This window comes from Pristis pectinata, chromosome 1 (assembly GCF_009764475.1).
Source record: "Pristis pectinata isolate sPriPec2 chromosome 1, sPriPec2.1.pri, whole genome shotgun sequence".
Taxonomy (NCBI): Eukaryota; Metazoa; Chordata; class Chondrichthyes; order Rhinopristiformes; family Pristidae; genus Pristis; species Pristis pectinata.
In genome coordinates this window covers 85,825,738-85,839,734 of record NC_067405.1, presented here as the reverse complement: position 1 = coordinate 85,839,734, position 13,997 = coordinate 85,825,738, and the positions used below count along the sequence as shown (strand labels likewise).

The 13,997-nt window shown below is 43.0% G+C and overlaps 1 protein-coding gene across 1 annotated transcript in view; it reads right to left on the bottom strand.

Moving 5' to 3' along the window:
- Positions 1 to 13,997, bottom strand: part of LOC127568795 (eIF-2-alpha kinase GCN2-like) — a 116,800-nt gene that overhangs the window by 29,412 nt on the left and 73,391 nt on the right. Inside the window, 5 exon segments of the mRNA XM_052013006.1 lie at positions 905 to 954; positions 1,524 to 1,645; positions 2,744 to 2,819; positions 6,480 to 6,716; positions 10,653 to 10,703. Coding sequence (XP_051868966.1) covers positions 905 to 954; positions 1,524 to 1,645; positions 2,744 to 2,819; positions 6,480 to 6,716; positions 10,653 to 10,703 — 536 coding nt within the window.

The window sequence follows — 13,997 nt, the reverse complement described above, 5'->3', positions numbered from 1 at the left end:
TTTGGACTACTTCATTTTCTGCAAACAGAAATGGATTGGGCCAATAATCAGCGACCATCTCCACCCCAGACTTATCGGAGGAAGGACATTGATGGATCCAGCTGAAGGTGGCTTTGCTTCAGACTTTCCTGAAGAAGTTGTGCAAAGGTCTTGTTGTCCAGCACAGACACGAAGCTGAAGAGCATGTGTTTGTGCTGTATGTCTCTATAACTGTTGGTGTCCTGGGGCCAGAGATGATTGACCTCCAATAACCACAACCATTTTTCACATGTGAAGAAAAATAAAGCAGCCATCTAGTGATTCCTTCTGAGGGGTGCATGAATGGTAATGACAAAACCAGCCTTTCAGCTTTGTAAGTGAATACTTGCCTATCCTCATTCTCCAAGTTCATACATGAACTGCCCATGAGAAAGGCTCATCCCCTTGGGGTTCTACTCCAGGAAGGAGACCACAGTTTTCAGGTATTTTGGAATTTTGGAAAGGCGCTGTTCAATGTTTGGATCATAGTGGTACACACAATCTACAGCACAGGATGATTAAATAGGTCCAGTCCAATGAAATAATTTTCTTTCATGTCTCCTAAAGTCACAGCAACCCTTGTACCTCAAGTGTGACTCCGTACATGAGTTTGGACAGTGAATTACAGTAGGCTACAAAGCAATAGGGGCACCTCGCCTCAATCTGATCCTGTCATCACATTACCACAAGCACCATCACCCAGGAGTGACGGGTAACAGGAACAGCAGTCAACTTTGCCTCTCTGTAACCTAAATGGTAGGAGGCTTGTTAGCCACCAAGGTCATCCAATTCTGCACAGAACATGAGACTAACATGGTCTTCAAATTTCAGGCAAACAATGGACCCCCAACTCATCCAAGCAGCTGCAGTAACCTCTTCTGCTCACCTTTTTAAATTGGTGATGTTGTTTCTTGCCACAAATCTCGCAAATGGCACCTTAACAAAAAAAGGAGAAAAACATGTGTACTCAAGACCAACTCTTGGCTTTGGGGTAAACTAGCTTTTGGTATAAATTAAACATTCTTAAATTTTTATTATTAAAATAACATATTTGAATTTTTCTTTAAATGAACAACCTCCAATATTTCATGAACAAAGTAATGGCAGAATACTCTGCTGGAAGACATCCATCAATGCAAATCAATAAAACTGCAGATGCTGGAAACCTGAAATTAAAAAATTGCTCAGCAGGTCAGGCAGCAGCTGTGGAAAGAGAAACAGATAACGTTTCAGATCTGGGACCCTACCTCAAAACTGATGAAAGGTCTCTGACCTGAACTCTGCTTCACTTTCCACAGATGCTGCCTGACCTGCTGAGTCTTTTCAGCATTTTCTGTTTTTAACCCACCTTTGCAATTACATTTACCTAATTGGGAAGTGTTTTAATTAGCACAAGGATAGGAATTCACAGGAAATAAAGTACACAAAGTGATCACAGCCAATGACCACAGACCCTTCGCATGGGATATGTCAATGCATAGGGTCAATATTATCACATGACTTACCCTAAGGTCATGGGGAAGCATGACCAACATTCCACTATGGTCCATGAAGTAGGCTCCCTCACTACTCTCATACAACTTCTTGTTCTTTGGCATAAATAGCGGTGTGTTTACACAAGTGGCACCTGTAAAAAAAAGAGCTCAGATGTTCAGACAAAGCTTTACACTTCTAGTCAATCAAGGTCATTTTCAGACAGTGGGGTCAGGTGATGAACATTGGTCCCAAGGTTTGGTTTATTCAGTACATCAGAGCATGGGTTGAGCTGGATAACAGTACAGAGAATCAAGCAGCACAAGAGGAGGTCATTTGTGCCATCATTCCCGTGATGGTGCTTTAGTAGGGTGGCTAATCCCTGCAAGTTTAGTTCCTTCAGGTACTTATGTAATTTTCTTCTTAATCTTACAACCAAACAGGCAATATACTTGCTGGTTAAAAAAATTGTTTCTTCTGGAAAAAGAATTATTTCTTCACTGATTATCTTTAATCTGTGTCTTCTGATTACTGATCCTCTTTCAATGTCATTACTGGCTCAAAAAAACTAGCCAGAACCTTAAAAACTTGTTATATTTTCTCTTAAACTTCTCTGCTCCGAGGAAAAAACTCCAGGCTCTCCATTCCTGAAACAATAATGGGACAGCACTATGGCATTACAGATAGAGCCACTGCCTCACAGCACCAGAGACCTGGGCTCAATCCTGACCTTGATGCTGTCTGCGTGGAGTTTGCATGTTCTCCCTGTGACTGCATGGGTTTCCTCCGGGTGCTCCAGTTTCCTCCCATATCCCAAAGATGTGCAGATTTTTAAGTTAATTGGCTGGTGTAAATGGCTACTAGTGTGTAGGTGAGTGCCTACTCCAGGAGAAGCTGAAGACAGTGGGGGGAGAATTTTAAAAATGGGATTAATATAGGATTAGTGTAAAATGGGCGGTTGGTGGTCGATACAGACTCAATGGGCCAAAGGGCCCGTTTCTGTGCTGTATCATTCTACGTGATGGAAATAAGATTAGGTACAGAAAAGATAAGGATCACCCTAAAGGCTTTCCTTGCATTCTATTCAGAGCACAGGACTCTCTGGAAACAGAACACCCAATGTTTCATGGAGCCCTGAGCTTAGTACATGTTGAAGTAAAACAAACAGGCTAATGTGACAGAAAGTTCACTGGAGCAAGTGACACATGAACAGTGTTTGAACAGTGGATCTGGGCAAGGTAATCACACTCACCGTGCCTTTTGAATATTCGGCACACGGTCTCATGCACGAACTCCTGCACCATGTTGTGCTGAACTGAGAAGCTGCCCTGAAAACAGAAAACTATATAAATTTTTGGACAGAACAAACTGAATTATCTGAACCACATTTGTTACAGACCCTTCAGAACAAAGAGGAACGCACCACGATGAAAGCTTTCCAACACCTCCATCAGCATTTTATAACTTACTGCCCATGTGAAATTGTCTTTGAAGTGCAATACAGAGGCAGGGATTTGGCTGTAGGTTGTTTTTAAAGGAAGGATGAAGACAAGGAAAATCGTTCATTAAATTACCACGGCCACATTCATAGTCAGAGATAGAGAGAAGGGAGTGCAGTGATTTGGGTGAGTGAGATTAGGAACAGTGCCCAGTAGCTTCACCTTTTAGGGATAACAGCACGGGGACAAGGGGACAGGTGGATGCTTCCAAGGAGAGTGAGAGGATGGTAGAAGGAATTATCTACTACCTTTAAACTTACTGGGCTACAAGTTTGTCCATGGGTGCACTTCCTAAATGTGCAATGTAGTATACATACCTCATACTTCACTTGCAAAATATGGTTCTACTGGAACTGAATTTGGGAAGCGAATGCAACAAGCCATTGATACCATTTTGCATATTCAGTGCATTCATGCAAGGACACATGAATGTTTTAATGTACAGTGCATTCAGACATGTTGAGAAAGGCCAGGGAAATAATGGGTAAATAAAAGACTAATACACTAGAGTTAATACTACCTCCTCATCATGCAAATAGGTAATTCACTGGCCTGTTATGGCAATCGATAAACAGCTCCCAAGTTATAAAAGTCACCTAGTTCTGACTGGATGTCTCCTAGCAAGGCCAGGGACAATGGAAGCTCTAGTCACAATTTTCCAATTGTTTTAGATATGGGAGTACGCTAGATAACAGGAGGGTTTCAAATATCACATCGCTGTTCAAAAAGAGACAGATAAAACCTGTTGGGAGTGGAAAAATAGGTAGAATAGTTCAGGATTAAATTTATACAAGAAAAAAAAGACTTGAAAAAAATCCAGTGTGACTAACTTGATTAACCCTCCTTATTGCTCCAGTAAATAAGTTAATGAGGGTAGTTTGGTTATTGCTGAATGTGCAAATGTTTAAAAATCATTTGATGAAGTAACACATTAGCAAAATTAAAGTTCATGAGATTAAAAAGGCAGTGGGAGTATAGCTACAACATTACCAATTGCTAGTAAACAATGTATAGCAGTAAATTTTGCTTCACACACAGAAGCAATTTATACAATGGATTCTTCCAGAAGTCAGTATCGTAAACCTACAGATCACTGGTTACGCCTTGGCAGAAGCTTTGCATCCAACTCTGGTCACCAGAATTTAAGAAAGAAGTTAAGCCCATAGAAAGGAGTGGATGAGATTGAGTAGGCACTAGGGGAGAGGGGCCTCAGATACATGGAGAATTAGAGCAATTAGGTCTGTTGTCCTTCAACCCGAAAACATCAAAAGCAGATTTAATAACCACTGTTCAAAATCATATGGGGCTTTGAAAGTGTGATGAGAAATCAGGATCACACGTTGGAGGACCAGCCTCATGGATTCACTTCAGGCTGAGGCCAGAATTACTTCATTAGCAGTGGGAGCTCCACAGGTTTCTGCAGAAAGACCCATGCAGTATGATTCTGGGGACTGCATGTTCCAGGTGAGGTTCAACAGGCCAAACTGATGGAGGATGAAGGAGATGCAGCTGGCAAACCATGCCCAGGGATATGAGAAATGCAGCTGAGAAGCCGATCTTTTAGCTCACCGATTAATCTAAAAGGGAGTTCAGTCACATAGGGATAGGTTCAGTACAAAAACAGGTCTGCATGTTCACAATATACAGCCTAACATATCAAAGATATACGAGTCCAAGTGGGGTAGGGAAAGATGCACAAAACTGCTCTAACTCACATAGCAAATGGGACACAGACACTGCAGGTATGTGCAGGACCCTACTGCTCCACAACCGAGGCCGTGGTGAGGTCACCAGCTCTGAGCTGGTGGGCTGCAGAGGTCATTGGTGGGAGAGAGATGGTCTGCCCACACAGGGAATTCAGAACTACACAGGTAGATGGTACAAGCACATCAGCTGCTGGGCAAATTAATCGAGTGGAACTGGGCTGGAGAAGGTGGTAATCAGAGCAATTGTGTCACCAAGAGCCAGGGCACACAAGCCCTGGATTTCTTCCCCCTATCTTCAGCAAAACAAAACCAAATGATGGATCACCAGCTCTAGTGATGAGGAATCAACACAACAGAGTGCAACATCTTTGTGTTCTGTATTTAGGATGTAAGTTTACAGCAGTGTTGATAATACAGGATTTTGTTTATTGTTGGTTGGATTGCGGCAGACTTCCAATGCTGAATCAATCAATACTGTTGCTGGATGACAGTGTGACAAAACATAAACCATATTGCATTCCATCAGTGACCATCCACTGACCTATGTTTAGCACTGGACGACAAGCACTACACACAGCTCATCAATCACATGCTGACTGATTGATTTTACAGTGTTACACCTGATTAGCATTCTGTATGGGTACATACAGAATATGACATAGAATGTAAATGTATCACTGAGAGTTAAACCTCCCGGGTTTCAAATAGTCACATCTGTGTTGGTTCTACTTTGTACCTTCAGCAAAAGCAGGTCAATAAACTCTAGGTGCTAGCAAAATTAGGCCATTCGGCCCATCGAGTCTGCTCCGCCTTTCAATCATGGCCAATTTTTCTTTCTGAACCCCATTCTCCTGCCTTCTCCCTGTAACCCTTAAACCCCCTTCACCAATCAAGAACCTATCAATCTCTGCCTTAAATACACCCAATGACTTGGCCTCCACAGCCCTCTGTGGCATGAATTCGATTTGCCACCCACTGGCTGAAGAAATTCCTCCTCTTCTCAGTTCCAAAGGAATGTCCTTTTATTCTGAGGCTGTGCCCTCGCATCCCAGACTCTCCTACTACTGGAAAAATCCTTTCCACATCCATTCTATCCAGGCCTTTCACTATTCAGTAGGTTTCAATGAGATTCCCCCCTCATCTTTCTTAACTCCATCCAGTACAGGCCCAGAGCCATCAAACCCTCCTCATACATTAAGCCTTTCATTCTGGAGATCATTCAGTGCCTTTATACTTCAGTGCTAATAGTACATTGCTGCAAGATAATCTTGATTAAACATAATTTCTGCAGTTTAGGGAACATTTCTCTTCATTTCTGTGACACTGTATATAATGCACCTTCATGTGTCTGCCCTTCAGGAACTCTGGTTGAAAGACTCCAATGCCTTTGCAAAGGCGTTGGAACTTGAATGAAATTTTTCTCAGAATGTTTCACAAACCAATTGAAAAGGCAGTAGTTATGTTCTGGCCTCCCAGATTGGAGCTGAGCAACAGGAGAATAGTTTGAACAATTTCTCTACAGAGAAAGCTAGCGAAGGGTCAAGGTTAACAGTCGAGCTTAATACTTTGTTAGTGAAGTACTGATGCCATCAGATACATTACAGCTGCTAATGTTTTTGATCTGTGCGAGGTGAGGAATTAAAATTGCACTGGGCCAAGTTTGTTCATTCTTCCCTCTTTCCCCAACACCCCACTTAACCCCCAACCCTGTCCTGCCCCGCCAACTCCCCAGTACATTCTGGAAGTCTCTTGAAGGATGTGCTTGACAGCATCTACTTCCTACCTTATAAACATCAAAATCATAGGTGAAATCCATGGCAGGAGTGATACGCTGAGAGAAGATCTGGGTGACCATGGTTCGGTAAGCCTTACTGCTGGTGTTTGCCAGCGTGTGGTGCAACATTTCGTGCAGCTCCGACTCCTCCATTTGGAGCGGCGGGAGTTGCTCACTCTTCAGCAGCTCGACTGCAGTGGGGCGTTTGGTTGGGTCGTGATCCAACAACCAGCCAATGATCAATCTCTTTAAAGAGAACAAACGACAATGGGATGTTAGGTTCATGCACAACTTATACGAGAATAGAGAGCTCGTACTGAGACACCATGGAAGCAGCAGACTATTAAACTGTTCTATTTAATTAGATCAAGCCTAATCAGCAACTGAGCCTCCATGACCATCTGGGAAGAGAATTCTAAAGGGTCACAACTCATTGCTCCTGATCAGTTCTTTGTTTACACTGCTTACTCTGTTATATTTTTGGTGACTCCTAGGATAATGATGGTCAGCTACTTAGTAATGGTTATCAGGAGACACTAGAGACTGCAAACACTGGAATCTGGAGCAACAGAAAAAGCGCTGGAGGAACTCAGCACGTCAGGTTGTATTCTCAGTGTGGATAAAGGATACAGATGAAGGGTCTTGACCGGAAACGTCAACTGTCCATTTCCATAGATGCTGCCTGACCCACTGAGTTCCTCCAGCGCTTTGTGTGCTGTTTAGTAACAGTCATGTTACTGAATGTCCAGGGTAAGTGGTGAGATTGTCTCACTAACAGGCACATGTTACTCATTACTTAAGTGCCCAGACCTGAAGGTTGCCTGAGGGTTGCTGAGTGCAGTACTGACTGTTGCATTAGTGAATATCCCCAATTCTGATGGTGTGATGGAAGCATCATTCATGAAGTATCTGAAGGGTGGATCTTGTTTGGACCTAGGAGGCCGTCCCAAGAAACTCCTGTTGTGATGTCCTGAGTCTTGATAAAAGAGTTACCTTCATCTATCCAATTCAATCCTTTTACAATTTTAAACCAGGTCACCTATTTTACAGTGACAAACAATCTGCTGGAGAAACTCAGCAGTCAAGAGTTCTTCCAGCAGATTGCTTGTTGCTCCGGATTCCAGCATCTATAGTCTCTTGTGTCCTCATCATTCCAGTGAACAGTGGAAAGTCTCACAATTTCCAACTGTTCCAACAGGAGTTCACCAGCACTCACATCTTCCCTCCTCTTTCAGCATTTCAAAGGGATCATTCCTTTGCAGCTCCCTGGTTCATTCTTCCATCCCCATCAACCTCTCTACTGCTAACAGTACTTTCCCATGCAATCAGAGGTGATACAACATTTATCCCTTCACCTCTTTCCTCCCACCAGCCAGGGTTCCAGGTGAAGCAGCAATTCATGCACTTCTTTCAGTCTAGTGTACTGCATTCCACGTTCAAAAATGAGGCCTCCTCTGCATTGGCGAAACCCAACACAGACTGGATGAGCACCTTGCACAACATTCAGTCCGCGGGGAGGGTTCAGAGCTCCCTGTTGTCTACCACTTTAATTCACCATCCCACTCTCACCTATCAGTCTGTGGCTTCCTGCACTGATACAAAGAGGTCCAATGTCAGATGAGGAACCTACCATCTGAGCACGCTGCAGCCTTCCAGACTCAATATCAAATTCTACAACTTCAGGTAACTTGCTTTACCTGTCAGTATCAGAGCTATCCAGTTCTGCTATAGGTTATCCATCTGTGCCATTGGCTCTCTCCATTAGTACAGCCTGATCTATTGGGCATGTCCCACAGCCCTACATTTCCTATCTTTTTATGTGCCTTTGTTTGTATTCTCATTCCCCAACTGCCCTCATTTCATGGTTGTTAGTTTGCTTTCTAACTGTTCCCATTAACCCACCAACCAGATGACCTCTCCAACTTATCCCCCCAGCAACCCTGGCCTCACCCAATCAGTGATTTTTTTTTTTCCCCTGTGTCCTACCATCCCTCCCCCACCTTCTCTGCAAATTAAAACCAACTTATTTTCTTTCTCAATTCTAACAGAAGGACTTTGACCTGGAATGTTAACTCTGTGCCCCTTCCCAAAGTCGCTGCCAAACATGCTAAGAGTTTACAGCAATTTCTGTTGTTATCACATCAGTGCATTTGCTCTGTACACATTTCTAGGATAATAATCCATTCCTGAGATGCAGTGAATAGAGGTGAATGTGGACTTCCACATAAGTTCTCATCAAGGCTCTTTAAAACCGATGCATAACTTCATTACCTTTGTATTGTAAAATACCTCAATCCATCAGCTCTAATATAGGGATTTGTAATTACATAACATCTCAGGATATCACAAAGAACTTCACAGCCAATGACATACTTTTAAAATTCAGGCAATGCTGACTGGATGCTATAAGTATATGATTCCAAGAATAGTAATTACATAAGTGACCTGATGCTCTGTTTTCATAGACTGTTGGTTAGCTGGTAACAGAAGTCTTCTGCTCTACTTTGGAATAGTCCTACAGAACCTTTTACTTCTACCCAAACTGTGAGGCAGTCTGCAATTTACTGTTACATTTAATCTGAAAGAGAGGTCTGCTAATAACACAGCATTCTCTCAGTAATGTACTGGGTACGTCAGATGAGATCATACAGTTAATTCCCTGGAGTGCTGTGTGAACATACAGCCTCACGACTGAGAATCAAGACCACTACCACTCTAAAGGTGACCAATAAAGAGCGATAGAAAAGAGTGGCATGGTCACGGTTAGTAGAGCCAATGCCTCATAGCTCCAGTGACCCAGGTTCAATCCTGACATTCGGTGTTGTCTGTGGGGTTTGAATGTTTCCCGTGACTGTTGGGTTTCCTCCAAGTGCTCCGGTTTCCTCCCACATCACAAAGACTTGTAGGTTAGTAGGTTAATTGGCTGCTATAAATTGCTCCTACTGTGTAGGTGTGTGGTAGAATCTGGGGAAACTTGATGGGGGAGTGTGGAGAGAATAATACGGGATTAGTATAGGATTGGTGTAGGTGGGTGCTCAATGGTCAGCATGGACGATGGGCCAAAGGGCCCATTTCCCTGTTGTATGACTCTATGGGTGATAAGATCCTTTTGGAGAACATAAGTGAACCTAAGAATGCAATTCCATAAATTTATCATAATTTAAATTTTTGAATTCTGTGGCCCCTAGTAATAAATCCCAATAAGTTGTTTCCCATTTTTTGTAACTGCTTTCCTGACATAACATACTGCATTTCATGAACGACTCACCTATCGCTAGATCCCTTTGCCTTCATCCCCTATTCAGATGATTTTTATTTCCTCTGGTTTGGATAAAATTTGTATTTTTTCCTACCAAAGTGCAAAAGCTCACATTTATCCATGTTGAAGTTATTTGCCTGGACTGAGTTTTATAATATTTGTATAATGTTGCATTCTTCCTCAGTCTTCCTGCAGCCCAGCTTTGTATCATCACCACAATTTGATACTGTATTACTTGTTCTGCCCCAATCACTGAAGTAAATTATAAATATTAGTGGTCCCAATAATGATCATTGTGGAACACCACTCTCTTCTTCCCATCTGAACACAGGTCGCAGGGCAGGCATGTTATGTCAGGGTTCCGTTCCCATGAACTGTTCATAACCCGAGCATGTTGGAAATGCTGCCTCGAACCAAGTTGCCACCCAGCAGAAGATGCCTGCAGCCTCACAGCAGCCACCAAGTTCATCTGCCATTCTCCCAAACACTCGATCATGTGTACAGGCTGTACATAAGTCAGGCATTCGTAAGCTGGGGAGGACCTGTAACACTTTGTATCACCGCTCCCTGCTTTCTATTTCTAGACAATTTTCTATCCATTCAGCACTTTATCCCCAGATTCCACATGCCCCATCCTGTTGTGATCTTATAACATGGCACCTGTGCAGTGCTGCAACCCACCATTTCAGAGGTCAGGTTAACACAACTTGAGGTCAGCCAACCCTGGCTCTTCACCAGCTCCGAAGAATTTATGAGTACTGTGAGTTAGAATACCTTGCAGATAAGTGGTTCATTTCTGCTTCAGGACTACTTGCTTAAAGATATAAAAACCAATCCACTCATGGAAATAAAACCTGCCTGACACACAACCATTGAGCTGAAGTCCATCCCCTGGACATAAGAGATAAAGCTGAAGAACATACCTGTTTTGAACATTTTTCTTCACCAAAATCTTCAGGGAACTCAATAGTTGGCTGGGAGAGAAGAAAATTTCAATTGATGAACAAAGAATATACCCTCATTGGACTAACATTTAATTTCCCTCTCCTGGATGCACTGAAGCACAGTCCCAACAAAAGGGCATACAGGGCTTATTTGTTTAAGTAATGAAGTGAAAATATAGTAGAAGAGGAATATAAGGTTTATAATGCTGCAATGGCAAGGACTGAGAGAATTTTAGACACCAGTAAAGGATGACTAAAAAGAGGAAGAAAACAGAATCCTTAAGTAAACTAGCAAGGAATGCAAAATAGATCGCAAGAGCTCCTCTAGCATGTAATAAGGGAGAGAGTAGCTGTGGCGCCTTACATGCTGGAGAAGAATTAATGATGAGGAAACAGCAAAGGCGTCAAATAAATTTTTTTTTCTGTCTTTAGAGAGGAAGACACTAAATGCAGGCACAAACAATAAGAAATAAGGGAACAAAAAGGGAGAACATAGATATCAATAGTGAACACCAGTGGACTACAGTGGACACCATCTTCCTGGCCCTACACTCATCTCTGGAGCATCTGGACAGTAAAGACACCTATGTTAGACTATTGTTTATTGACTACAGCTCCGCTTTCAATACTATAAATCCAAGCAAACCCGTCACCAAACTCTGAGTTCTGCGACTCAACACCTCCCTCTGCAACTGGATCCTTGACTTTCTGACCAACAGACTGCAATCAGTAAGGATAGGCAGCAACACTTCCAACATGATTATTCTCAATACTGGTGCCCCACAAGGCTGCGTCCTCAGCCCCCTACTCTACTCCCTATACACTCGTGACTCCATGGCCAGATTCTGCTCTAACTCCATCTACAAGTTTGCAGATGACACCACTGTAGTGGGCTGTATCTCAAATAATAATGAGTTGGAGTATAGGAAGGAGATAGAGAGCTTAGTGACATAGTGTCATGACAACAACCTTTCCCTCAATGTCAATAAAACAAAAGAGTTGGTCATTGACTTCAGGAAAGAGGGCAGTGCACATGCACCTGTCTACATCAATGATGCTGAAGTCAAGAGGGTTGAGAGCTTCAAGTTCCTAGGAATGAACATCACCAATAGTCTGTCCTGGTCCAACCACATAGATGCCACGGCCAAGAAAGCTCACCAGTGCCTCTACTTTCTCAGGAGGCTAAAGAAACTTGGCATGTCCCCTTTGACACTCACCAACTTTTACCAATGCACCACGACTTGGTATGGCAACTGTTCTGCCCGAGACTGCAAGAAACTGTAGAGAGTTGTGGACACAGCCCAGCACATCACAGAAACCAGCCTCCCCTCCATGGACTCTGTCTATACCTCTCGCTGCCTTGGTGACGCAGCCAGCATAATCAAAGACCCCACCCACCCGGGACATTCTCTCTTCTCCCCTCTACCAACAGACAGAAGATACAGGAGCCTGAGGGCACATACCACCAGGCTCAAGGACAGCTTCTATCCCACTGTTATAAGACTACTGAATGGTGCCCTTAAACGATGAGATGGACTCTTGACCTCACAATCTACCTTTGTTTATGACCTTGCACCTTATTGTCTACCTGCACTGCACTTCCTTACAGTGCTTTCAAGTTCTCTGAGTTCCAGAAACAGACAGGAAAGTTGTAAAAATAGCATCACTATAAAAAAGGTGGGAGAGAGAAGGCCAGTTTACCTATCAAATGCTGGAGTCCTTTATTAAGGAAGTAGCAACTCAAGACTTCAAAAGTCGAAGCATGATCAGGCAGATAAATAGAAATAATGTTTAGCAAATTTATTATAGTTACAACTAGCAGGGCTGATAAACAGGAACCTGTGAATTCACTCTATATTTTGATTTCCAAAAGGTATTCAATAAAGTACCATAAAACTGAAGTTACTCTACATGATAAGGGCTCGTGGAACTGAGGGAGTATGTTATCATGGATAGATTGGTTAACTGATAGAAAGAAGAGTAACTTGGTGAGCTGGAACCAGTGAGGTGTCACGTGGATTGGTGTTGCTGCCTCAGTTAATGACTTAGATGAAGGGACCAAGTGTATTCTATCCAAGTTTGCCAACAACACAAATGCAGACAGAAAAATCAGACTCAGCCTATCCAATCTCTCCCTATAACTCAAGCCCTCCAATCCAGGCAACGTTGTTGTGAATCTCTTCTACATCCTCTTGAGCGTAGTTGCAGCCTTCCTGCAGTGCAGTGACCAGAACTGCACGCAATAGTCCAAGTGTGGCCTAATCAACATTTTGTACAACTGTAACATGAGGTCCCAACTCTTGTACTCATTGCCTCAGCCGATAAAGGCAAGCATGCCGTACACTTTCTTTACCCCCGTCTAACTGTGTTGCCACTTTTAGGGATAGCCCTAGGTCTCCGTTCAACAACATTCCCCAGAGCCCTGACATTCACTGTGTACATCCCACCCTGGTTTAACTTCCAAAAGTTCATCACTTCATATTTGCCAGAGTTAATTCTGTCTGCCAGTGCCATGCCCACTCTCCTAATTGATCAATATCCTGTCATAACCTCAAACAACCTTCTTCACTGTCCAATATATCAACAATTTTGGTGTCATCTGCAATCATGGCATCTACATTCTCATCCAAATTGTTAATATATATATGACAAACAACAGTGGACCCATCACCAATCACTACAGCACACCAGTGATCAAAGGCCTCCAGTCTGAAAAACAACCCTCACTACCTCCCTCTGCCTCCAACCACCAAGTCAATTTTGTATCCAATTGGCTAGCTCACCCTGAATCCCATGTGTTCTAACCTTCCGGATCAACCTACCGTTCAGGACTTAGTCAAAGTCCATGTAGATGATGTCTACCGTCCTGCCTTCATCAATCCTACTGGTCATCTCTTCAAAAAAAAAACTCAACCAAATTTTTGAGACACAATTTCCCACGGACAAAGCCTCACCGACTATCCCTAAACAGTCCTTACCTTTCCAAATGCAAAGAAATCCTGTCTCTCAGAATCCCTTCCAATAACTTGCCCACCACTGATGTAAGGCTCACTGGCCTATAGTTCCCTGGATTTTTAAATAAAGGTACAACATTGGCTATCTTTCATTCCTCCAGACCTTTGAAGTTTCAATAAACTCTGCCAAGGCCCTGGCAATCTCCCTCCTTCCTCCCCATAACATCCTAGTTGGCACCATACCCCACCAATATGTGCTCCCTACACTCACCCTTAAAATAATGCTATTATATCAAATTTGGTCTCAAAGCGAGAGAAACAGCATTAGGAAAAGTGTTGTCCTTCTACTCTTTGCAGTTGCAGTGAGCCC